Genomic DNA, 26,943 nt, shown 5'->3' with positions numbered 1-26,943 from the left:
GTCAATGTAAATAGTCCGGGTGGCCATTAGATTCATTGTTCAGCAGTCTTATGGCTTGAGGGTAGAAGCTGTTAAGGAGCCTTTAGGGCCTAGACTTGGCACACCGGTACCACTTGCCGTACGGTAGCAGAGAGAACAGCCTATGACTTGGGTGACTGGAGTCTTTAACCATTTTTGGGGCCTTCCTCTGACACGCCAAGTATAGAGGTCCTAGATGGCAGAAAGCTTGGCCCCAGTGATGTACTGGGCCGTACTCACTACCCTCTGTAGTGCCTTACGGTCAGATACAGAGCATTTGCCATACCAGGCAGTGATGCTCTCGATGGTGCAGCTGTAGAACGTTGAGGATCTGGGGACCCATGCCAAATCTCCTGAGGGGGAAAAGGTGTTGTAGTGCACTCTTCACACCTCTCTTGGTGTGTTTGGACCATGATAGTTTGTTGGTGATGTTGACACCAAGGAACTTGAAACTCTCGACACGCTCTTCTACAGCCCTGTCGTTGTTAATGGGGGCCTGTTCGGCCCTCCTTTTCCTGTAGTCCACAACCAGATCCTTTGTCTTGCTCACATTGAGGGAGAGGTTGTTGTCCTGGCACCACACTGCCAGGTCTCTGACCTATTGCCAGTTGGCCCACGCATGCTTTGAGACACATCCTTGTGGTTTTGTTAATGTTGACCTGTTTAAAAGGTCTTGCTTACATCACCCATGGAGAGCGTGATCACACAGTCGTCCAGAACACCACGAAGTTAGCTCGTCTGGTAGGCTCGCGTCTCTGGGCAGCTTGCGGCTGGTTTTCCCTTTGTAATCCGTAATAGTTTGCAAGCCCTGCCACATTCGACGAGCGTCAGAGCCAGTGTAGTAGGATTCAATCTTAGTCCTGTATTGACGCTTTGCCTGTTTGATGGTTCGTCTGAGGGCAAAGCGGGATTTCTTTTGACCGTCCGGATTAGTGCTCTAGCCTTTAGGTCGGTGCGGATGTTGCCTGTCATCCATGACTTCTGGTTGGGATATATACGTAGTCACTGTGGGGATGACGTTGTCAATGCACATGTTGATAAAGCCGGTGACAGGTGGTATACTCCTCAATGCCATTGTATGAACCCTGGAACTTGTTCCAGTCTGTGCTAGCAAAACAGCCCTGTAGTGTAGCATTGAGCGAATTACTGCTACTTCCTGTTTTAGTTTTTGCTTGTAAGCGGGAATCAGGAGGATAGAATTATGGTCAGATTTGCCAAATGGAGGATGAGGGAAAGCTTTGCATGCGTCTCTGTGTGTGGAGTAAAGGTGGTCTAGAGTTTTTTTCCCTCTGGTTGCACATGTGACATGCTGGTATAAATTAGGTAAAAAATATTTAATTTTCCCTGCATTAAAGTCCCAGGCCACTAGGAGCGTGGCTTCTGGATGAACATTTTCTTGTTTTCTTATGGCCTTATACAATTTGTTGAGTGTATTTCACCTGGATTCACCTGGTTTGTTTGTCATAGAAAGAGCAGGTGTTCCTAATGTTTTGTACACTCAGTGTACAGTATAGTCTTGTGAATGTGCATAGAGTCAGTGCAGATATTTAATTAAATGGTTACCCGGACTATTTAGCAGTCTTATGGTTTGTGGGTAGAAGCTGTCTCGGAGCCTTTTGGTCCAAGAGCCGATGCTCCGGTACCGTTTGCTGGACGGCAGCAGAGTGAACAATCTACGGCTTGGGTGGCTGGAGAATTTTGCAATTTCTCAGGCCTTCCTCTGACACCGCCTAATATAGAGGTACTGGATGGTATAGAGCTCGGCCCCAGTGATGTACTGGGCTGTTCGCACCACCATCTGTAGCACTTTGCGGTCGAGGGCGGTGCATTTGCCATACCAAGAGGTGATACAGCCAGTCAAGATGCTCTCAATGGTGCCACTGTATAACTTTTTGAGGATCCAAGAACATTACTTGGCTCAGGCAGCCAAATGAATACTGAGATGTGGTGACAGCACCGTTCCGAGTCTCCCATGAGATCTCCAACCCATGTCATAAACAACATCTCGCATGAATATGTGAACTCAAGTTCAGAAAAGCACCAGTCTTGAAAGATACTCACAGTAGTACAGTGCTTTCGTATGAATAAAAGATCAAATGCCTTGTCCTGCACGTCAAGAGCAACATCAAAACTCAATGGAAGACGAAGGCAAAGAACAGTAGAGTGAAGGCATGAGACTCAGTGAGACAATGAGGAGAAGAAACGTGAACCAGAGTAGAGGTAGATTAGAGCAAGATACAGTACCAGTTGCTTCCCTTTCAAACCAATTTGTTACATATAATCTAGTTACAGAGCTCACGGCATACAGTACAGTCCAGAGGAGAAATGACCCTTTCCTGAAGAACATACAGTAATGAGGAAATGACGGTGGAATGAAGATTCTGGAGGATATTCCTATAAGACATAATGATAGGTCTTATGGTGCCTAACACGCATAGTATTGGCATAGGAGGCTACACTAGCCAATATAGGCAAATATTTTATGTTCTGTGTGTGTAAGCAGGGGAATAAGTCATGTGGTGAATGCAAAACGACATGAGCAGTCTATTTTCAGAACCCACATAAATACGTGGGTATAATAATTTCCCTTAAAATTAAGGTTTAAAAAAACATAGTGACAATAAACTATGTCTAAACAACTCAAAATGTTAAATGGCCACTTTCAATTTTGAGTTTATATCCAATTTAATGAACCATTTCATGTATTAGTGCCTTGAATTTGCCTGCTGGTGTGACATTACAATTCATGTTAATATTATAAAGGTTTAATGATTCCAAAATAAACAAGAAAAATATTTTGACTCATTATTTAGAGACTTATGTCTTTAAAAACCATTGATCATATTCTTGCATTTCAAATGAAATACAATTTCCTTGTATAATGATGATAACTAAGTGTCTCGCTATTACATTTTGGGTATGATTCACAGCAACTTCACTAAACCTAGATAAAAATACACTTTTTTCCCCTTGCATTTGTTGGCGTCACGCCAATGGATAATACACAACAGGCAGTCAAATTTGACTGTTAAAACATAATCAATGGGACACTTTCAGAAGTTTCTAACTAAAAATGCTTCTTAAAACCTCTACTGACTCCCCATCCCGCGTAATCATCGCCTGACACTAATTAGCATAATGCAACGGACATAAATATCCCTAGAAAATATTCCTATTAATGAAAATCACAAATGAAATATATTGAGACACAGCTTAGCCTTTTGTTCTTCATGTTTGGCTGAGAAATCGCCCGGAAATTGCAGTCACGAAAACAGCGAAATATATTCCAAATTAGCTCCATAATATTGACAGAAACATGGCAAACGTTGTTTATAATCAATCCTCAATGTGTTCGAGAGTCACCCTGGGAGCCATCAGGTGACCACTTACGCAATGTAGCCGCCTACGGCTATTCTTCAACATAAATGCGTAAACTACGTCACAATGCTGTAGACACCTTGGGGAATACGTAGAAAGCGTAAGCTGGTCGATAGCCATTCACAGCTCAATAGGGACTCATTGGAATGCAGCGCTTTCAAAATATGGGGCACTTCCGGATTGGATTTTTCTCAGGCTTTCGCCTGCAACATCAGTTCTGTTATACTCACAGACAATATCTTTACAGTTTTGGAAACGTTAGAGTGTTTTCTATCCTAAGCTGTCAATTATATGCATATTCTAGATTCTTGTCCTGACAAAATATCACGTTCAAATCAGGAACGTTTTTTCCCAAAAATGAAAATACTGCCCCTAGAGTAGCAACACATTAGTTCTATACATCAGCAATGGATCCTCATTAAAGGATTTTAAGTGTACTCCTTTTAATTACACGGACGTGAAGTGTCCTGTATTATCATTTTTTAATCCCAGCCCCCGTCCTCGCAGGAGGCCCTTTGCCTTTAAGTAGGCCGTCATTGTAAATAAGAATTTGTTCTTAACTGACTTGCCTAGTTAAATAAAAGTTAAATACAGGATTTTACATCACTACCTCCGCGAATCGGGAGTTGATCATTTGTGTGCCTACTGCCTTCCTTGTATGTGGTAGCTGTTTCTCAGACTCAGACTCTCCGGAAATCAAATTCTGATTCTCCGTTACCCATGGTAGGCACAGAAACTACAATCCAAAGATGATAGGGCAGACATTCAAATGAGACACCAGTGCCACAGTCCGGAGCACCTGTATGGGTTTTGAGTCTGATAAATGCATGTGTGCCCAAAAGTCGGGACTTGTTGGCATATTTTAGCACTAGAATTGCCACAGTTATCCAAGTAACATTGGAGCGATTCATGAAACCATAACTGGATTTAATGAGCCATTCGGTTTCACTGCATCGACCATGTGTACTAAAACTAGTATGGCTTAATATTTGGGAGAAGAATATGGCAGGATCAACCAGGTAGAGCAGGGGAGGGGGAACAGTCCCCAAAAGAGGCACGGCTAATGGGGGCCCTCCCAGGGTGGATCACGTATGCCCATCAGTCAGGAGGATTGAAAATGTTAGGACAGACATCGAGGGACTAAGGGGATGTATGAGAACCAGGAATGGGAGCACCACAGCCAGCCCCCAATATGTGTCTGCATCGTCACTAGGCCAGGTAAAATAACTAGGGGCAGAGACAGACCCAGAGGTCGCCAGAACAATGTTCACATGATGAGAGTGAGAAACCAGGCGTGGGAGAATGAATACATAAATATTGCACTCAGAATCACTTAAAAGTATCAAAATTGCAAGAGGATACAAATAGTCTAATTCAGTGTTACTTCATGAAAAATAGGTCTAAAAAGGTCATTATATACAGTACCAGAAAAAAGATTGGACACACCTACTCATTCAAGGGTTTTTCTTTATTTTTACGATTTTCTACATTGTAGAATAATAGTGAAAACATCAACACTATGAAATAACACATATGGAATCATGTAGTAACCAAAAAAGTGTTAAACAAATATTTTATATTTGAGATTCTTCATAGTAGCCACCCTTTATGACAGCTTTGCACACTCTTGGCGTTCTCTGAACCAGCTTCATGAGGTAGTCACCTGGAATGCATTTCAATTAACAGGTGTGCCTTGTTAAAAGTTAATTTGTGGAATTTATTTTCTTCTTAATGTGTTTGAGCCGATCAGTTGGGTTGTGACAAGCTAGGGGTGGTATACAGAAGACAGCCCTATTTGGTAAAAGACCAAGTCCATATTATGGCACGAACAGCTCAAATAAGCAAAGAGAAATGACAGTCCATCATTACTTTAAGACACGAAGGTCAGTCAATCCGAATTATTACAATAACTTTGAACATTTCTTCAAGTGCAGTCGCAAAAACCATCAAGCACTCTTATGAAACGGCTCTCATGAGGACCGCCACAGGAAAGGAAGACCCAGAGTTACCTCTGCTGCAGAGGATAAGTTCATTAGAGTTACCAGCCTCAGAAATTGAAGCCAAAATAAATGCTTCAGAGTTCAAGTAACAGACACATCTCAACATCAGCTGTTCAGAGGACACTGTGTGAATCAGGCCTTCGCTGCAAACTACAACTAAAGGAGACAAATAAGAAGAAGAGACTTGCTTGGGCCAAGAAACACGAGCAATGGACATTAGACCTATGGAAATCTGTCCTTTGGTCCAAATTTGAGATTTTTGGTTCTAACCGCCGTGTCTTTGTGAGAGAGTAGGTGAACAGATGATCGCTGCATGTGTGGTTCCCACCATGAGGTGTGATGGTGCTTTGCTGGTGACACTGTTGGTGATTTATTTAGAATTCAAGGCACACCAGCATGGCTACCACAGCATTCTGTAGCGATACGCCATCCCATCTGGTTTGCGCTTAGCGGGACCATCATTTGTTTTTCAACAGGACAATAACCCAACACACCTCCAGGCTGTGTAAGGGCTATTTGACCAAGAAGGAGAGTGATGGAGTGCTGCATCAGATGACCTGGCCTCCACATTCACCCAACCTCAACCCAATTGAGATGGTTTGGGATGAGTTGGACGGCAGAGGGAAGGAAAAGCACCCAACAAGTGCTCAGCATGTGTGGGAATTCCTTCAAGACTGTTGTGAAAGCATTCCAGGTGAAGCTGGTTGAGAGAACGCAAAGAGTGTACAAAGCTGTCATCAAGGAAATGAGTGGCTATTCTGAAGAATCTAAAATATATTTTCATTCGTATAACAATTTTTTGGTTACTACATGGTACCATGTATGTTATTTCACAGATATGTCTTCGCTATCATTTAATGTAGAAAAGAGTAAAAAAGAAAGAAGAACCCTTGAATGAGTAGGTGTGTCCAAACTTTTGACTGGTACTGTATGTTTATTAATGGGTTATGTCCCCTGGAATGACCGCTATTTCCTCTGGTGTGACACATCTTCATGTCACACCAAGGGAAAAAAGCTGTCATACCGTTGGAAATCTCAGGCATATGGTCCAATGTGGGCCTTATTGTTAACAGTAAACCTATATGATGTCCCCACAACATGTTTTCATTGCTTTTTGTACTTTATAAAAAACATATATGGATAAACAGTGCCTTCTGAAAATATTCAGACCCCTTGACTTTTCCAAATTCTGTTACGTTACAGCCTTATTCTAAAATTGATTTAATATTATTTTTTTCTCGGCAATCTACACACAATACCCCACAATAACAATGCGAAAAAAACAATATTTTACATTTTTTGCAAATGTATTCAAAAAATAAATCTACAGAAATACCTTATTTACATAAGTATTCAGACCCTTTGCTATGAGACTCAAAATTGAGCTCCGGTGCATCCTGTTTCCATTGATCATCCTTGAGATGTTTCTACAACTTGACTGGAGTCCACCTGTGGTAAATTAAATTTATTAGACATGATTTGGAAAGGCACACACCTGTCTATATAAGTTCCCACAAGCCATGAGGTCAAAGGAATTGTACGTAGAGCTCCGAGATAGGATTGTGTTGAGGCAGGGGTATCAATGTCTGCAGCATTGAAGGTCCCCAAGACCACAGTGGCCTCCATCATTCTTAAATGGAAGAAATTTGTAAAGACTCTTCCAAGAGCTGGCCGCCTGGCCAAACTGATCAATCAGGGGAGAAGGGCCTTGGTCAGGGAGGTGACCAAGAACCCGATGGTCACTCTGACAGAGCTCTAGAGTTCCTCTGTGGATATGGGAGAACATCCCAGAAGGACAACAATCTCTTCAGCACTCCACCAAATCAGGCCTTTATGGTATAATGGCTAGACAGAAGCCACTTCTCAGTAAAAGGCACATGACAGCCCGCTTACAGTTTGCCAAAAGGCACCTAAAGAATCTCAGACCATGAGAGACAAAGTTCTCTGGTCTGATGTAACCAAGATTGAACTCTTTGACCTGAATGCCTGCTGTCACGTCTGGAGGAAACCTGGCACCATACCTATGGAGAAGCATGGTGGTGGCAGGATCATGCTGTGGGGATACTTTTCAGCGGCAGGGACTGGGAGACTAGTCAGGATTGAGGCAAAGATGAACGGAGCAAAGTACAGAGAGATCCCTGATGAAAACCTGCTCAGGACTTCAGACTGGGGCGAAGGTTCACCTTCCAATAGGACAATGACCCTAAGCACATAGCCAAGACAACGCAGGAGTGGCTTCGGGACAAGTCTCTGAATGTCCTTGAGTAGCCCAGCCAGAGCCCGGACTTGAACCCGATCTAACATCTCTGGAGAGACCTGAAAATAGCTGTGCAGCAATGCTCCCCATCCAACCTGACAGAGCTTGAGAGGATATGCAGAAAGGAATGGGAGAAACTCCACAAATACAGGTTTGCCAAGCTTGTAGTGTTATATCCAAGACTCCAGGCTGCAATCTCTGCTTCAACAAAGTACTGAGTAAAGGGTCTGAATACTTATGTGAATATGACATATCAGTTTTGCATTTTTAATACATTTGCAAAAATTTCTACAAACCTGTTTTATCTTTGTCATTATGGGGTATTGTGTGTAGATTGATGAGGCGGGAAAAAAACAATTTAATCAATTTTAGAATAAGGCTGTAATGTAACAAAATGTTGAAAATGTCAAGGGATCTGAATCATTTCCGAAGACACTGTATACATTCAAAAGGCATCACACCAAAGGACTAAGAAACGGACCACCTTTATGGCAATGGCAGAGGTGCAATATATTGATAAAAAATGCTGATAACACTTACAATCTGTTCAGGCCATGTGCTCATTTCAAGAGAACCCTCCTCAGTGCCATGGTGCCCAAATGCTTGCTCGTTGTTTAATCACAGAATTAGGTCACACCAAGTGGACATTGCTTTTAGGGACAACATGTAATCAATCAGAACTATTTGGAAATATCATGAATAGACTATTGTTTCTTGAAATAAACTTTGTGTTATAGCTAAAAGAGTAGGCGAATGTCATTTTTTCATTTTTTCATTCAATTACTTAAGTTCAAAGTTCCACAACCTTATCTGGGACAGTCACACCACTGGACAATTGTCACGTTTGGTTCAAAATCGTAAGAAAACAAATGATAAACTGCATGAATTTACTCAGATTTTACTATTATATCACAATTTTAAACAATTTAAGTGAAGTTATATTTGTGTTTGCCATCATGGACAAAAAACAGGGGCCTCACGTCAACTACCCACATGCTACTTATACCCAACATGATAGGCAGGGACTGATTCCACACTTAAAGTACATCCTTTTATTTACACTGAGGCCATAGGCATTGCCACTCTATCAGATCTGTGTTGAACTACTATTTTAAATATTTTAAATCCCTTTACCGTTTGCTTTAGTCTGCATGGAGTCCCAGGTGGGTGGGGTGTACCATTTTCCAACAATTCTATTGGTTCCATTGCGCCAAGAAACTCCAGCTTTAACCCAGCTTAAGTTTGTGAAATTATTTCAAATACTATTTGAACCCAGGTCTGCATGTCCAGTCCATATGCATTCCCACCCGCTGAGAGACAACAACAGATTAAAATGGAGGCGTGGTAGCGTACCTGGTGATATGATATAGAAGAAGTCTTTGAAGCCGTCCATCCACACCTCAGCCAATCGCCTGTTGTTCTTGTTGATGACTTGACCCGTGCCCCCAGGGAAGCTGTAAGGGGTGGCCTTTCGGAACACGTGACCCACATGGGAACAAGTGATAATCTCCAGAGAGCCGCCACACTGCCAGATCTGCACACACAACAGCAAGACGTCACACACACACATACACAATACACACACACACAAACAAACATGCATGCAAGTACGCACACACACACACAGCACTTTCATTGTCATAATAACCAAGCAGAGCTCAGCCCTCTATTATCAATCACTCACCCTGAAAGACATCTCCAAGTTCTCTCCGCCCCAAATGTCCATCCCTGGATCGTATGTGCCTATTTCTTCAAAATATGTCCGGTCAATAGAGAATAGCCCTCCAGCCATTGTAGGGGTTCTGTAGGAGAAAAAATATGAGTGTGGATAAAGAAATACATCTTGCAAGAGACACGTATCTTACAGTGAGAAACATGTCAGCTCGCAAATAATCAATATCTATGGCATACAGTAATATTACATTAATATAATACTTTCTGGGGGGAGGAACTATGTTTTGATTAGCAAGGCATGATTAAATTACCTTTCTGCACAATTGTTTAAATGTTTTCATCAAACGAATGGGCACTTTGGAAACTACTCTTTCACACGAACAAGCCTGACCTCGACTGGCCCAGTTAAAAGACATGGATGCCGTGGAACAGACAATCTCAGTGCAAAACCACCCTCATTGTTTGAACCACTCTCTGCCATTTTCATTCTGCTAAAGAAAAGCAAACAGACACAGCTAGGCCTTGGAGATAATCCTGTCATTTAACGATAATAGAAATCAGATTTATGAAGCATTGAGTGACACCATCGTAACACCATGTTGTTGCTCTGACCCAATGTAATATGATCGATGGAGAACTTAGTCAATATTTTGCAGCACCGGCTCCATTTAAGTCCTGCTTTAGTATTTTCGTGTTTGACAATGGAACTAGTTGCAACATGAAACTACAAATATAGCTACTGTATCAAATAATAAAACAAAAAACAAATGGACAGAAATGCAATCCATTTCTATCTGCAAATGAAAGCCATCAAAGCTGCAGTTATCAGAAGAAAAGGCTTCTAAAGAAATCCACATCAATGATGTCAACTCTGCAGCTTCCCAGGCAATTCAAACAACCTATTCTCAGCTGAAATGACAACGCTAGAGCTAACATTTGTTTTGTCTGATGAGATTCTCAATAAACTGTTCTTTAATGTTACTGTCCTCTCCTTGCTGACTCTGATCCACCAGCCCCTGGCTTGGCAGCACTGTGATAACAAAGCATGCATCCCAAATGGTACCCGAATCCCTATATACTGTAGTGCACTATAAAGTCAATAGGGTGCCATTTGGGACGTAGACAAATTCTTTCAGTACAAAGAAATGCATTTCAACACGGCCACAGATGAAGGTATGTATCTTGTGTGCACCTGAGAGGGAGTGTCCTGTCCCCTTTGCGCCTGTCCATCTCTCTCTGAGGCACGGGATACCAACGGAAATTCAGCTTCCAGTTAAATCCTCCATAGGTCATGTCTGAGCCTGCCATATATTCAAACGTCTCGTCGCTGATCACATCGATTATAGGACACACCACAGATCTCCTAAACAACCATGGAGAACATAAGGCTTTCATTTAACAAGAAACACAGTGAGAGACTAACCATGGAGAAATCAGAAGAGTTAGTTTTACAGGAAATAGTGGAAGAAAGCCCTTTGTAGAACTCTTATGCACTCTCCAAAATGTATTCCCTTTGTTCCCTTAAACGCTGAAACTTTGTGTTATTTCCGTTAATAACATTCCACATCTGATTATATTCATCTGATTGGCTGGCAGAGCCAACAGCATCCAAGCTATGAATAATAAATGAATAAATCATTTACAAAGGTAATGGTCCCCTAACCGTTGTTTCTTCATGTGAGCGCAGAGAAGAAATGAAAGTAGCGAACTAACTGCTGACCACGCATTTCTACAGCGGTGGCATTATTCCTAACTTCATTATGAGATTATTTCAATATTAGTCCATCATTGGCTGGTTCCATACGCATTATAAACATATCCATTAGGTTAATAACAATGACCAGAGGTAACATATTGCATTATTGAGAAGCTACTTACAGTCAAAGGAAATTGAAAATATCCATGTAGATTATGTTGACAATGGCAATGTATGGATAACTGTCACACCCTGATCTGTTTCACCTTTCTTTGTGATAGGCAACACCTGGAGGGGGGTGGAGACAATCTTCCCCATTATCCTCGGTGTATTTATACATGTGTTCTCTGTTTGTCTGTTGCCAGTTAGTCTTGTTTGAAAAGATAACCAGCGTTTTGTCTCAGCTCCTGCTTTTCCCCAGTCTCTCTTTATCTCGCCCTCCTCGTTTGGACCTTTGCCTGTCCTGACTCTGAGCCCGCCTGCCTGACCACTCTGCCGGCTCCTGACCTTGAGTCTGCCTGCCATCCTGTGCCTTTGCCCCTGCTGTGGATTACCGACCTCTGCCTGACCTGACCCTGAGCCTGCCTGCCGTCCTGTACCCTTGCCCAACTACTCTGGATTATCGACCTCTGCCTGTCTTGACCGTTCGTTTGCCTGCCCCTGTTGATGTAATAAACACTGTTACTTTCAACACAGTCTAAATTTGGGTCTTACCTGAAACGTGATAGATAACCCTAAATCTGCATCCCAAATGGCACCCTATTTCCTAGTGCACTACTTTTGACAAGGCCAATATAAGGTACTGCAGGGTGTCTGCGGCCAGATCCCAAAATATATATACAGTATGTTTTAATCTTTGTTTTTTTCCTGTTTACATTACATTCTTTCAATGAATAGTACTGACAACAGATTAAACACATTTTGGCAAAGGGATATGTGGTATAAGTTTTTAGAGGGTGAAATACAATAAAATTGTATTAATCTACAATATTTTTTTACAGAAATGCACTGTCAATGCAGGATATTATCTTTAAAGCTGCAACAACAAAAATTCTCTGCCCCATGACAAAATGTGTTGAATTGCAGGAAATAAGTTTGAAAAAGGGCAACATTTTCTCTCCAATGCCAAGACATGGCCTTTAAAATGTTCCTTCTCAGGGCCGAGACTTGGTTTGTTCGTGCCATGCACTGCCGAAGTCATACTAAAACTCCTTGTAAGCTATTTAAAAAAAAATCTCATTCGAGCTGTGTTCTGATTATGAAGGGGTCCCTGATGAATTTGCTATGACAAAAGGGGTCCCGGGCCCCAAAAGTTTTGATAACCCCTGACGTAGGGAATAGGGTGCCATTTGGGAGGCTCTGTGTGCTGCAGGCGATTCATTCGACACATCCCCCTCTCTCAGCATCCACTTCACTTCCTGGTCTAAATCAAATCAGTCTCCGTGCACTTTTATGCTCCTGCACATCCTTTTACACATCAATAAACGTGCAGGGGGCATAAAGGTGTAATGGCTCTATAATATAATCTCCTTGGTTTTACAATATGAATTTCTGCCTGGCACCTGAGGCAAAATGGGTGAATGTCTGACCCCAGTTTTCAGAGATAATGGGGGAGGGGGTGCATTCATCTTTAGTCATCACCTGCAACGTCTCCCTTTTCCGTGGAAGGAACCCTTCACCCACCGAACAAGCAAGTGCAATCCTGAAACAGGATTAGAATTACCCCACCATTACAGGATAACAATTACCACAGATACCAGATAATAGATTTTAAACCCTGCTGTCACTTAAAATAGCCATCATTAAGTTATTCCGTGCAATCACATTCCACTGTATCTACTGCGGTGTAAAGACATGGCAGACCGCACCGTGACAAAACAAGCTGCAATGTCTCCCATTCAGCTATGGCTGCATGACACGTTTTTAAAAATTATTTGGCTTACTTTTGAGAAACACACTGTACCCCAATTGACCCCAGTCACTTTCTCATTGCTCGTTGTGCAGTATCAGGGCGTGCAAAATGCATTCACAAAATCTCCAAAAACACCCAAATACGTCCTTTTAGAAACAGAAACGCTGTCAGTGTAGTGATGTAGGTCTTCACATGTTGTACACATGAAATCTTGTCATTCCGAACGAGACGTTTCTTTCACCAGCCATGCTGCGCGGGCTGTGTCCGTGTAGGAACACGCTTGGCCTGCACAGCTGATTGGGGGGGGAAAGAGCACGACTCGACCAACATGGATCATAACGTTGCAGATAAAGTTCTCAAAACCAAGCCAAATCACACAAAGAAATGTCTGGACCCTTTTATAACATGCCGGCTTACATCAAAAATACATTGTTTGATTATTTTCCCTTTAACATCAGATCAGTTTTCAGATGAAAATCGCATCCCACTGAGGCAGCAAGAGCAGAACAGCGCGGAGATGATTGGTGACAAGCATCAGCACCGCCATGTCTCTCCATTGCTGCCTGTTCCATTTACATTGAGGGGTGGTAGTGACACTGAGCTCCTTACCGGTCCTCTTTGATCCTGGCCAGCAGAGGCTCCAGCCAGCCCGTGGTGCACTCACAGTGGGCATCCAGGAAGGTGATGACCTGCCCCCGTGTGGCCGCAGCCCCCCTCAGCCTGGCCCGGATCAGCCCCGTCCGCTGCTCCATCCGCAGGACCCGCACGGGAACCTCCAGGGTCCGACCATAGTTCTCCAGCTTCTTTCCCAAGAAGTCTGACAGAAGAGGAGAGGACATGCTTCAAACTCCTGAAGGACTTCCTTATTTGGTTATATTATGACCCAATACTAAGAACTACATGAACTAATCCTAGATTGCACCTTTAAACCCAGTAAAGCTAGTGAGTTGATGGATTTATTTGACACTTATTTAACCCTTATTTTACTAGGTAAGTTGACCCGTTCTCATTTACAGCAATGACCTGTGGAATAGTTACAGAAGAGAGGAGGGGGGATGAATGAGCCAATTGGAAGCTGGAGATGATTAGGAGGCCATAACGAGGGCCAGATTGAGATTTTATCCAGAACACCAGGGTTAAAACCCCTACTCTTACGATAAATGCCATGGGATCTTTTAGTGACCACAGAGAGTCAGGACACCCGTTTCAACGTCCCATCCGAAAGGTTTAAGTTTAGGCTGGACCCAGCTACAGTACCTCTCTCACTGGCGTCGTCCACCAGCAGGATCTCCTGCAGCAGGTGCCGTGGCGAGCGGTTGATGACACTGTGGACGGTGCGGAGCAGGGTGCTCCACGCCTCGTTGTGGAACACAATCACTATACTGGTGTTGGGGAGATCGTCCGTGTACACCTTGGTCTTGCAACTGATGGACAGACAACGAGAGGCTCTGGTTAAGGAGATCATATGTGCTGCTACTCCTGACGCTTGTCTACATTGGAATTCGATCAAGACTGAGCATAGTTGTGTGATATTTCTGTACATGCAGTATAGCCTACTATACGTGGTTGAACATTAGAGCACCGGAACAAAACAAACCGCTTCGAAAAACAAAACCAACATTGACAAGACTTTATATGGTGTGGTCATCGGCATGCTGCTCCACACACACAGGCTATATCTCAAATGGCACCCTATTCCTTCCATAGTACACTACTTTTGACCAGGGATCATATAGGGAACGTCAGAATAAAACAAAAATAACAGGTGTCAGAATAAAAATTCCCAATAACAACAATAACGTCAACGACATCAACAATAACACAAAGCTCATTTGAGTATGATCCCTTCAACATATAGAGCCGCAACAACCTCTTTGACTACAGTGAGATAAATGACATTCTATATGGTGGAGCGGAAAGCAGGGGTATCCTGTTCGCCCCACTACGGGTGACAGGACAGACTGACAGAATGGGGGCACCAGGGTAGCTAGCTACTAGCCACTGAACAAACCTCTTCTTTCTCTCCACAACTGGCTACTACACCACACGGTACTCTCTCACAGAAGTTCACGTTTTTTGCAACGTCAAGCTTTTTAATGTATTTTTATTTATAACGTTCCAAGGGGTACTGGCGAGTCGTTTGAGGAAAATGTAGAGATGCAATTAGTACAATTACGCAGCATGGCACTTTTGGGGTGAAATAAAATCACTATTTAGATCTACAGTATTGTTTGTTTGCTCTCCATTTTGTACAAATTCTTCAATATGGGACTCTAGTTTATATTTACGTGGAATTTGTCATTAGATATGACTAAAAGCATCGTGCTTAGCACAATCCTGGTAGATGTGTGAAATGGAGTGCATGCAGTGTTTTACATGTGTCTTTATCAACTCAGTTTGAATCCAATGTAAAAACCCATGGTGGACAGTCATACAATTGAGTGTCAAGGCAGTAGGCACCAATACACATTCAATATATTAAACATACAGACCATGTTGACAGCATTGCCATATGTTTATATTCTCTGCATCGTTATTTATATTGTTGTATTGAAAATGTTCCTATTTTCCTCCAACATGAGAGACCTTGGAACTGCAGCGCAGGGCACTTTGTAAAGAACAGTTGATAAGAAATGCTCTGTAGAAATACATAAACATGAATCACGACGATGTCGCCAGGAGAGACTGCCTCTAGATCAGCTGCTCCAGACGAATGTGGGTCATGTTTCACACAAATTGCTCTTTGGGTTTTCATTATCCAGCTCCAGTAGGTCTTGAGTGACAGTAAACAAAGCCCTTCTCCCATTCAGACTGTCACGGCTGATGTAAACCCACGAAGATCGTGATGGATCCAACACGGCTAAAGAGTAAGTCTAATATTCTTCAATTAGAGCAGTGGTGGCTGGTGGCACTTTAAAATCAGAGGACGAGCTCATAGTAAATCGCTGGAACGGAACGAATGGCGCGGTAGGAAAAACATCAAACACATGGTTTCCCTGAGTTAGATGCTGTTCCATTCCGGGCAAAACTATGGCCCCTCGTCCCCCTCACCAGCCATCATTGAATTAGAGCATGTTGCATCATGGAATGAATCCTAAGGAATCCGAGGACTTAAAAGGGTTTTTTCATCAAAGTTAACAAATTGGTTGGTTCTGGACTATAGCAAAATGTTCTGTTGGATCTTAGTTATTTGGTAGATAGTCTCTTATTGCTGTTAATACTCTGCTTGCAGCTGCTCCTAACATTAAAAGGAACCCCATGCTGTTATTGTCAACATTGTGCTGTCAGCTGTGCTTTCTTGAATTCATTGAATTTTGCTGAAGTCTCTAGACTAAAACAACAACGAGTAAAAATAAAAAGAGGCAGAAAGTAGATCCAAAATGGCAGCCCTTTGATAACAGGAATATATTGCCATGTGAAGTGGACAGAGTTGATGACTCAAATCACATGACATGGACTCGAGTCACAAATTGGATGACCTAAGACTTGATTGAAAATAAAATAACTTCAGACTTGACTTGGACTTCAAGACTTTAAGCCTTAAAGACTCGGGACTCGACTTTGGCTTGAAACTGATAACGAAATTATCTAGCCAGGTTCTGTCACTCATTTTGTGGCACATGCCGCGTTTACGTGCTAGTCTGAACTAGGAAACTGACATTTCTGACATGCTAACTGGTTGTAGTTATACACATGCCACGGTCAACTTATTAGCAAGTCTGAAATTTCAGATTTTCCTAGTTCCGACTAGCACGTGAACGCGGCAACAGACTAGAGTCTCCCTGGATTACTCTCCACGCAGCCCAAGATGATAACCGCAGCCTTGCCCAGATTGCTGATTTGCTGTACAGCTATAGAATCAGGTGCAGATAAAATGTCAAATGGTAGGGAGAGAAGTGCTGGTCAAGAATATTAACTGTTTACTTTACAAGCTCAACAGCAAGGGGGCATCAAACAACAACTACTATCATGGTCTTTGCTATGTCAAAAGTCTATTATTACTCTGGTGAAGATGCACCATAGGTGCCATCTGGTTGAAATGTTTGCTGTTGATTTTTATGTTTTTATTTAATTAAGCAAGTCAGTTAAGAACACTCGTTTAAATGCATATGTGGTAAATCTATTTTCCATCTTACAATAATTGGTAGTGTTCCATCATTCCATCCCCATGGGAGCAGCAGGTAGCCAAGTGGTTAGAGCATTTGGCCAGTAACAGAAAGGTTGCTGGATCGAATCCCCTAGCTGACAATGGTAAAAATGCGGAAGACACATTTCCGTTGAAAGCATTCAGTTGTACAACTGACTAGGTATCCCCCTTTCCATACTGTTTATTGCAACACTTTGAAATTTCTGTTTCATACAATACATTTACATTTTTTTACCCTCTGGTAAGTAAAGCCTTGCATGAGCCTTCAAAACTACTTTTCCCAGTCGAAGCTCGTTTTGTTCCGAGTTCCCAGTTGTCTTGAACGCACTGAAATCGGAAGTCTGAGATTTTTGAACGCAGCATGTGTCCTATCTTTCTATCATTTTGTTTGAGCGTAATAGGAGTGTGTGCGCCTCAGTGCACATAGAAATAGGCTACGTGGCCTGCGAGCCACGCTTTCTGAGTCAGTACGTTGAGTAAGAGAAAAATGATTGTTCCATGTATGAATGGTGAGGAAATATCATTAATAATCAGTATGTCTGATTAAGACGAATGTATCAATGGATGTGGAAAATGCCTTTTACATTATAGAACCAGTTTATTGGTTGTAATTGCCACTTGAGTAATGGGTAATTGTATGGTCCTGGGAAGCGGCCAAGTACTAATACATGTATGTATGTACCTGTTTGAGGTCCTGCTAGACAGATTTGATTTGGTTTCTCCAGCAGATGCTGTTGAGTTTGGCCCTCTACCTGTGTTCGTTCAGTTAGGACAGATAATGAGAATAAGATAATGATAATGAGGCTATATCGGTATTTCGCTTTCACCATTGCACTGCCAAGACCTGTAAATAAATCTACACTGAGCATGTCAACCTGCCTTTTGCTGATTTCATTCCCTTACTACGACTGCAAGGTACCCATTTCACAATTACATAAGCAAAATGTGTTGAAGACAAAATAATGAAAAGGGCTGCCGGGTTGCCTCAAAAATCAGACAGAGATTTGTAGTTGAACAAGTCATTGCACGCATAGATTTTTCTGTTGTACTTATCTTGAGACTTGACTTGGGAAAAACTTGTGACTCAACTTGTCTCGACTTGCTCTCAGAATACACGACTCGAGACACGACCCGTTCTACTTGGGACTCAACTTGAGACTCAGACCTTGTGACTTGCTTATGACTAGAATAATAGTGACATGGTCTCACCGGTATCAAAGCTTCTGAGAGGGAGCGGTGGAAGGTTACAGCGTTGTTAAAGTGGGTGGTGCGTGCCGTGCCGAGTAAAGAGGTCAGTAGTGCGATTCAGAGTGCGTGTCTGGGAAAAGGTCAAGCTCACTCACCCGTCCAGTCTCACATCCGGCAGACTCCTGTTGAGCGCAATCATGTCACTGGCCATCAGATTGAACTGGTTAATCTTAAAGAGCTCCTTCATCTTCTCCTGCTCGTCCTTTGCGATAACCACCGCCTTCCCCATCTCCCCTGGGCCCTCGTGGGTCCGCGATATGACCGCTGCAATACAATGAGGAGAAATGTTACATATTTAATACTCACGATGTGATTTCACAGTTATTTCAATGGGAGCGGAAGGTCACACATACAATTCCAGCTACCGAATAAGATGAAAGAAATCTGTTAAATGCAGCTAGATCTATTTTATTGTATCTATTAATAAAGATACAGTACTGTGGAAAGTCCATGAACTTAAACATGAACAGTGAGCAAATGAACAATAGTATAGAGTGTGTCTAAGAGAGAAAGACTGGCCTCAGATCAGTGGGAGATTATGGCCACATTATCAGGCTTTGAATGCTGAGGCCATTAAAATGTCCCAAACAGCAAATGAAATCCTGATCAGTCAGACACTGGTGCAGCTTCCCCAAGTATTCTGTATCCATTAACCATGCTATTCTCAGGGCCGGATTACCGAACAGGCACAAAGGGCATGTGCCCCTGGGCCCCCGAACCTCCAGTGGGCACCCAAGCAATTACATTTTTTAAGGTTATGGGCCCCCTGGAGGACATTTGTTTGAAAACTGCTCAATTCTCTCTGAGCCTCATGGCAAAATATATAGAATAGCAGGAAATAAGCTTTAAAACTGAAAATGTTGTCATAACCTCATAACAAAATGTGTAGAATAGCATTATAAAACTGCACTTTATCAACACAAAATGTGTTATCCGTTTTACCCCAAAAACGTCGGTGCCCCGGGGCCCCAAATGCGGTAGGCCGACCCCGACTACTCTTGCCATACAGTCATGCCCCCTGCCCTCCATCCCCCTGAATTTCTTTTGTACATAACATTTCCTACTAGCAGAGACTTTGCTGATAACCCCTTTATGTAGGAAAAATGTACTTACTATGACTCTGATATGTGGTTATCTCACCTAGCTGACTTATGATGAATGCACTAACTGTAAATCGCTGAGGATAAGGTCTGCTCAAAGACTAAAATGTCAAGTATCATCTAGGTCTGTTGGAAAATCCCATATTTGTCCAGGGACTTGGGGCTAGCCCTCCTCTCGGTCATTGATGGCGGAGTGAGAGAGCATTATAACAGCTGCCCTCTGCTGTTAAGAAATATCAGCTCATAATCTGATCACTCGGCGTCACTAAAGATCCATTAAAGCTTTGAGAACAGCGGCACCATCCCAAGCTGCATCTGTTGCACACCGCTCTACACCACTTCACAATGATCCAAAGGTAAATAACCTCTGTGGATTTATGCTCCGCTCTCCAATAATCTCAAGCAGAGTGATTTCCATGGGGGACAATTCAGAGAGAGAGAGAGAGAGAGAGCGAGAGAGCGAGAGCGAGAGCGAGAGAGAGAGAGAGAGAGAGAGAGAGAGAGAGAGAGAGAGAGAGAGAGAGAATATTCAGGTGAATGTCTTGTGATTTCTAAATGAAAACATGTACAGTTTTCTCACAAGTTCAAGTGAACGGAGGGGTATACTACAAAGCAGAATGAATGAGTTAGGCAGCTTACATTGATAGACAACCAAAAATATCTACAGATTTTCAGGTTCATTAAGAAATCTAATCTGTTTTTAGTTGTTGAGTCAATTAGAACAAGCCCATTTCCATCTTTTCTTTGTAAGCAATGTAAAGCTATTTCAGAATATTTAGGCAAATTAGCTGGCTACTGTAACTTACTGATTCTGCTTTGCAGCATACCCTCAATAGTATCCTCGAGCTTAGAAATAACAAGACTTTGGTATCTTCCCTTTCTCTGGCTCTTCAGCCCAACAAACACATCACTGATCCCCTGACATGGGCCATGACAACAGTAACTCTATTCTAAGGCCCATAGGTCTTATGCCCTGGTCCTGTCCAGTGACTTTGTCTGAAGTGATATTATAGGGTCTTCACCCTCATATATAATGGGTCTGTAGAGACATGGTGGTCAATAGTGTTGAGCTAAAACAAGAGTGCTCTATCAATCCTGTTTCCTGTAAACCATATCTTTACAGTTTTTTGGGGGGGGGGCATAAATAATGGGGATCAATTAGCCTAACTTCTGTGAGTTATTAAATATGTATTTTAAATTGAAAAATAAGTATGAATTAGGGGTGTGAACGTATAAATGACAATCCTTAATGTTATGAAAAACATTAAAATCATAGTGCAGTTATCACAAAACATAATTTTCCATGTTATACATTTTATAGCCTAAGTAGACTATGTGGCTATAAAGGCCTGGGGAAAGGTGTGTAATTTAAATCAAACCAGAGAGAAAGAGGCTAACTGTAGGCTAATTTGGTGAATTTGCGAGGCATGCAAGACAATTTAAGGCATTGCAGACTACCAAGACATACAGTATGGGCATGGTTCTGCCTGCCTCTCCTCTCTCATGCTGGCCTGCCTGCTCTCTCTCTTCGCTAATGACGCAAGTGTGTCTGTTGCGAATAGAATATCCTAGTTAGGCTATTCATGGAACCGATGTTGCCGGGATACAGAGGTATCCAGTCTTACGAGCAAGGGTTTGCTACTCTTTGTTGAGCAAAATGCTCAATCCAGGTGGGAGATCACATTGATCTGCAGCCGGCTCTGATTATATTATCTGATTATTTTAGTTTAGTTCCCCACATCCTCAAGCCATTCCTATGCTTAATTTACTTTGCAGAAGAGAGTGGAAGGGGAGTTTGGCCTGTTCAGGTTTGGTGAGTTAGAGACTGGGAGCATCTCAAATGGCACCCTAGTCCTTATATAGTGCACTACTTTTCCCCAAAGACCATAGGGCTCTGGCCAAAAGTAGTGCACAATATAAAGGGAATAGGCTTCCATTTCGGTCATACACTGAGTATAAAAACATGAACCCCCCAAAGAACATCCTCACTTCTTCAGGCCATGGACTCTACAAGGTGTTGAAAGCATTCCACAGGGATGCAGGCCCATGTTGACTTCAAAGCTTCCCACAGTTGTGCCACATTGGCTTGATGTCCTTTGGGTGGTGGACCATTTTTGATACACAAAGGAAACTGTTGAGTGTGAAAAACCCAGCATCGTTGCAGTTCTTGACACAAACCGGTGCACCTGGCACCTAGCATACACAAAGGCACTTAAATCTTTTCTCTTCCCCATTCACCCTCTGAATGGCCGACATACACAATCCATGTCTCAAGGCTTAAAAATCCTTCTTTAACCTGTCTCCTCCCTTTCATCTACACTGATTGAAGAGGATTTAACAAGTGACATCAATAAGGGATCATAACATTCATCTGGTCAGTCTACGTCATAGAAAGAGCAGGTGTTCATAATGTTTTTGACACTCAATGTAGACGCTGTGTTTTTGGGGCAGCTCCCCTCCTCCTCCTGTCCTTCCTCTCTCTCCCTTGCCTCCTGCTTCCCTGTTTGACCCAGTTGGCAGGTCATGTATTCATGCAGATCCTACTGGGCAGGGGATCACAAGAGCCCAAGCCCAAATCCACTGCATAACAGTACAACAATGCACTTCTACTGTTTGTTTCAGGGATAGCACTTACAGTGAACTCACTCTCAATTGGTGTCAAATTCAATTCCTGGAGGGCCAAGTGTCTGTGGGTTTGCAATCCTCCCTTGTACTTGATTGATGAATTAAGGTCATTGATTAGTTAGGAACTCCCCTTACTTGGTTGTTAGGTTTTAATTGGTCACGAAATGAAAGAAACAAAAGCCAGTACACACATGGCCCTCCAGGAATTTAGTTTGACACCGCTGGCTTAGTACTTACACTGCTTACACTTTCTCAACATCGCTCATCCTACAGTTGAAGTCGGTAGTTTACATACACCTTAGCCAAATACATTTAAACTCAGTTTTTCAATACTCCTGACATTTAATCATAGTAAAAATTCCATGTCTTAGGTCAGTTAGGATCACCACTTTATTTTAATAATGTGAAATGTCAGAATAATAGTAGAGAGAATGATTTATTTCAGCTTTTATTTCTTTCATCACATTCCCAGTGGGTCAGAAGCTTACATACATTCAATTAGTATTTGGTAGCATTGCCTTTAAATAGTTTAACTTGGGTCAAATGTTTTGGTTAGCCTTCCACAATAAGTTGGGTGAATTTTGGCCCTTTCCTCCTGACAGAGCTGGTGTAACTGAGGCAGGTTTGTAGGCCTCCTTGCTCGCGCACACTTTTTCAGTTCAGCCAACACATGTTCTATAAGATTGAGGTCCGGGCTTTGTGATGGCCACTCCAATACCTTGACTTTGTTGTCCTTAAGCCATTTTGCCACAACTTTGGAAGTATGCTTGGGGTCATTGTCCATTTGGAAGACCCATTTGCAACCAAGCTTTAACTTCCTGACTGATGTCTTGAGATGTTGCTTCAATATATCCACATAATTTTCTTCCCTCATGATGCCATCTATTTTGTAAAGTGCACCAGTCCCTCCTGCAGCAAAGCACCCCCACAGCATGATGCTGTCACCTCCGTGCTTCACGGTTGGGATGGTGTTCTTCGGCTTGCAAGGCTCCCCCTTTTTCCTCCAAACATAACAATGGTCATTATGGCCAAACAGTTCTATTTTTGTTTCATCAAACCAGAGGACATTTCTCCAAAAAGTACGATCTTTGCTCCCATGTGCAGTTGCAAACCATAGTCTGGCTTTTTTTATGGCGGTTTTGGAGCAGTGGCTTTTTCCTTGCTGAGCGGCCTTTCAGGTTATGTCGGTATAGGACTCTTTACAGTGGATATTGATACTTTTGTACCCATTTCCTCCAGCATCTTCACAAGGTCCTTTGCTGTTGTTCTGAGATTGATTTGCACTTTTCGTACCAAAGTATGTTCATCTCTAGGAGACAGAACACATCTCCTTCCTGAGTGGTATCACGGCGGCGTGGTCCCATGGTGTTTATACTTGCGTACTATTGTTGGCACAGATGAACGTTAAGGCATTTGGAAATTGCTCCCAGGGATGAACCAGACTTTCATTGAATCCCATGCGCAATGGAAACTTTTATATGTTGTGTTTGAAAGAATGGTGCAGCTTTGGAAAGCGGCCGTCTTATGGGCTCCTGACTATGGTTGCACATTTGGTAGAATATTGAGGACGACTCGTCGTCAGGCTAAAAAAAAACTCAAATTTGCCAGGATGGCCACCAATTTTTCAACCCTTGTATTGGGCAGCTTGTTGCGTGCTCTGGTGTGTGTGTTCCCAAAGATGGACAAGTTGCGTTCTGAAGTGGCTGATGTTGGTGGGATTTGCAGTATGATAGAGGCAACAGGGGAAAGAGCCTCATATCCATAAAGTCCCTTCCACCAGGTGGCTGATGAGATATGTTGGCACGACTGCCATATTGTATCTCCATCCCAAACCCCTTGCTTGGAAGTGTACTTCCACAGACAGCCCAAGACCCTTGCCCTCATCCAGGCCAAGGTGGCGAGGCCTTGTTGATCTCTGCACCAGACAGGATGCTCTTACCAGCATACTTGGGGTCCAACATGTATGCTGGGGCATGTATGGGCTTCAGGTAGAAGTCTTCACGCTTTTTGATGTATTTCAGAACTACAGTTTCCTCTGCTTGGAGAAACGGTGAAGTGAGAAGGGCAGTACGGATTTCTTCTCTTACATCTGCAAGCAGAGTCTGAACATTAGACAGGATGGCATTGTCTCCCTCAACCCGTGCAATGGCTACTGCTATAGAATTCAGGCTGCTTACCACTCTCTCCCAAAATACATCATCCAGGAGGATCCTCTTGATGGGGCTGTCCATTTCGACAGACTGTGATATGGCCATTTCTTGGATAGACTCCTTCCCCTCTGGGAGACTGTCAAACATGATGACAACACCACCCCAACGGGTGTTGCTGGGCAGCTTCAATGTGGTGCTTTTATTCTTCTTACTTTGCTTGGTGAGGTAGATTGCTGCTATAACCCTTCACATAGCTAACCATTTCCTTGGCTCTCTTGTAGAGTGTATCCATTGTTTTCAGTGCCATGATGTCCTTGAGGAGCAGATTCAATGCATGAGCAGCACAGCCAATAGGTGTGATATGAGGGTAGGACTCCTCCACTTTAGACCAAGCAGCCTTCATGTTCACAGCATTGTCTGTCACCAGTGTATATACCTTCTATGGTCCAAGGTCATTGATGACTGCCTTCAGCTCATCTGCAACGTAGAGACCGGTGTGTCTGTTGTCCCTTGTGTCAGAGCTCTTGTAGAATACTGGCTGAGGGGTGGAAATGATGTAGTTAATTATTCCTTGCCCGCGAACATTCGACCACCAATCAAATATCTACATATCTACGTCGGCACTGACGAAAATGGCCCATACCTGGGAGATCCTCCACTCCACTCCAAAGAGAGAGGGTCCCATCTGGATAAAATATATGCACCGGAGTTGAGGCAACCAGGGACATGCTTACCCAAAGTGAAAGCATGTGCGCACTGGTCCCCAACAATAGAGCCCCACAGTGGAGGTGTCATAATACCCATAAAACCTTTTTATTTTTTTTATTTTTTTATTTCACCTTTACTATTTAACCAGGTAGGCTAGTTGAGAACAAGTTCTCATTTACCACTGCGATCTGGCCAAGATAAAGCAAAGGAGTGTGAACAGACAACAACAGAGTTTCACATGGAGTAAACATTAAACAAGTCAATAGCACAGTAGGAAAAAAAATCTATATACAGTACATTGTGTGCAAAAGGCATGAGGAGGTAGGCGAATAATTACAATTTAGCAGATTAACACTGGAGTGATAAATGATTAGATGGTCATGTGCAGGTAGATATACTGGTGTGCAAAAGAGCAGAAAAGTAAATAAATAAAAACCGTATGCAGTGATCGGTTAGCTGCTCAGATAGCAGAGGGTTTAAAGTTTGTTCCAGTCACAGGCAGCAGAGAACTGGAAGGAAAGGCGGCCAAATGAGGTGTTGGCTTTAGGGATGATCAGTGAGATACACCTGCTGGAGCGCGTACTATGGGTGGGTGTTGCCACTGTGACCAGTGAACTGAGATAAGGCGGAGCTTTACCTAGCATGGACTTGTAGATGACCTGGAGCCAGTGGGTCTGTCAACGAATATGTAGCGAGGGCCAGCCGACTCGAGCATACAGGTCACAGTGGTGGGTGGTATAAGGTGCTTTAGTAACAAAACGGATGGCACTGTGATAAACTGCATCCAGTTTGCTGAGTAGAGTATTGGAAGATATTTTGTAGATGACATCGCCGAAGTCGAGGATCGGTAGGATAATCAGTTTTACTAGGGTAAGTTTGGCGGTGTGAGTGAAGGAGGCTTTGTTTGCGAAATAGAAAGCCGACTCTAGATTTGATTTTAGTTTGGAGATGTTTGATATGAGACTGGAAGGAGAGTTTACAGTCTAGCCAGACACCTAGGTACTTATAGATGTGCACATATTCTAGGTCGGAATCATCCAGGGTGGTGATGCTAGTCGGGCGTGCGGGTGCAGGCAGCGAACGGTTGAAAAGCATGCATTTGGTTTTACTAGTGTTTAAGAGCAGTTGGAGGCCATGGAAGGAGTGTTGTATGGCATTGAAGCTCGTTTGGAGGTTAGATAGCACAGTGTTCAAGGAAGGGCCAGAAGTATACAGAATGGTGTCGTCTGCGTAGAGGTGGATCAGGGAATCGCCCGCAGCAAGAGCAACATCATTGATATATAAAGAGAAAAGAGTCGGCCCGAGAATTGAACCCTGTGGCACCCCCATAGAGCCTGCCAGAGGACCGGACAACATGCCCTCCGATTTGACACACTGAACTCTGTCTGCAAAGTAGTTGGTGAACCAGGCAAGGCAAACCTAGCGTTCAAACAGGGAAATGGTTCCAATCCTTTTCCCACCATTTATTTTTCACATAGCGGATTTTAGAAACACTTCAAATAAGGTCTGTGGTTCGTGTAGGCTTAATCTAGCGTGACAATGTAAATCTCTCTCGGAAAAGGTGACTTATCAATATATTCGGCTCTATTTACTCTGATCCGAAAATGCTAATTAGCATCAAAGTAGACATAATGCAAGGCTACTAATCCCTGCAAGCCATGTTTTATTTCATTTAACCCTTATTTTACCAGGTAAGTCGACTGAGAACACATTCTCATTTACAGCAACGACCTGGGGAATAATTAAAGGGGAGAGGAAATGAATGAGCCCATTGTAAACTGGGGATGATTAGGTGACCGTAATGGTATGAGGCCAGATTGGGAATTTAGCCAGGACACCAGGGTTAACACCCCTACTCTTACAATAAGTGCCATGGGCTCTTTAGTGACCACAGAGAGTCAGGACACCCATTTAACATCCCATCCAAAAGACAGCACCCTACACATGGAAATGTCCTGGAGGAAAGAGTGCCTCCTACTGATCCTCCAACACTACTTCCAGCAGCATCTGGTCTCCCATCCCGGGACCAA

General features: G+C 42.9%; 1 protein-coding gene across 3 annotated transcripts in view; it reads right to left on the bottom strand.

The window, feature by feature from the left end:
• LOC118385974 (polypeptide N-acetylgalactosaminyltransferase 13) overlaps positions 1-26,943 on the bottom strand; it is a 79,068-nt gene that overhangs the window by 35,126 nt on the left and 16,999 nt on the right. For all 3 annotated transcript variants that reach the window (XM_035773265.2, XM_035773263.2, XM_035773264.2), the window contains exons 3-8: positions 18,426-18,594; positions 14,193-14,359; positions 13,545-13,752; positions 10,520-10,690; positions 9,338-9,455; positions 9,007-9,187 (exon numbers count right to left, since the gene is read on the bottom strand). In XM_035773265.2, the coding sequence (XP_035629158.1) occupies positions 9,007-9,187; positions 9,338-9,455; positions 10,520-10,690; positions 13,545-13,752; positions 14,193-14,359; positions 18,426-18,594 (1,014 nt within the window). The remainder of the gene's footprint in view (positions 1-9,006; positions 9,188-9,337; positions 9,456-10,519; positions 10,691-13,544; positions 13,753-14,192; positions 14,360-18,425; positions 18,595-26,943) is intronic.

Source organism: Oncorhynchus keta, chromosome 7, assembly GCF_023373465.1.
Source record: "Oncorhynchus keta strain PuntledgeMale-10-30-2019 chromosome 7, Oket_V2, whole genome shotgun sequence".
Lineage (NCBI taxonomy): Eukaryota > Metazoa > Chordata > Actinopteri > Salmoniformes > Salmonidae > Oncorhynchus > Oncorhynchus keta.
The sequence above is the reverse complement of the archived record's forward strand: the minus strand, read 5'-3'. Positions and strand labels throughout refer to the sequence as shown.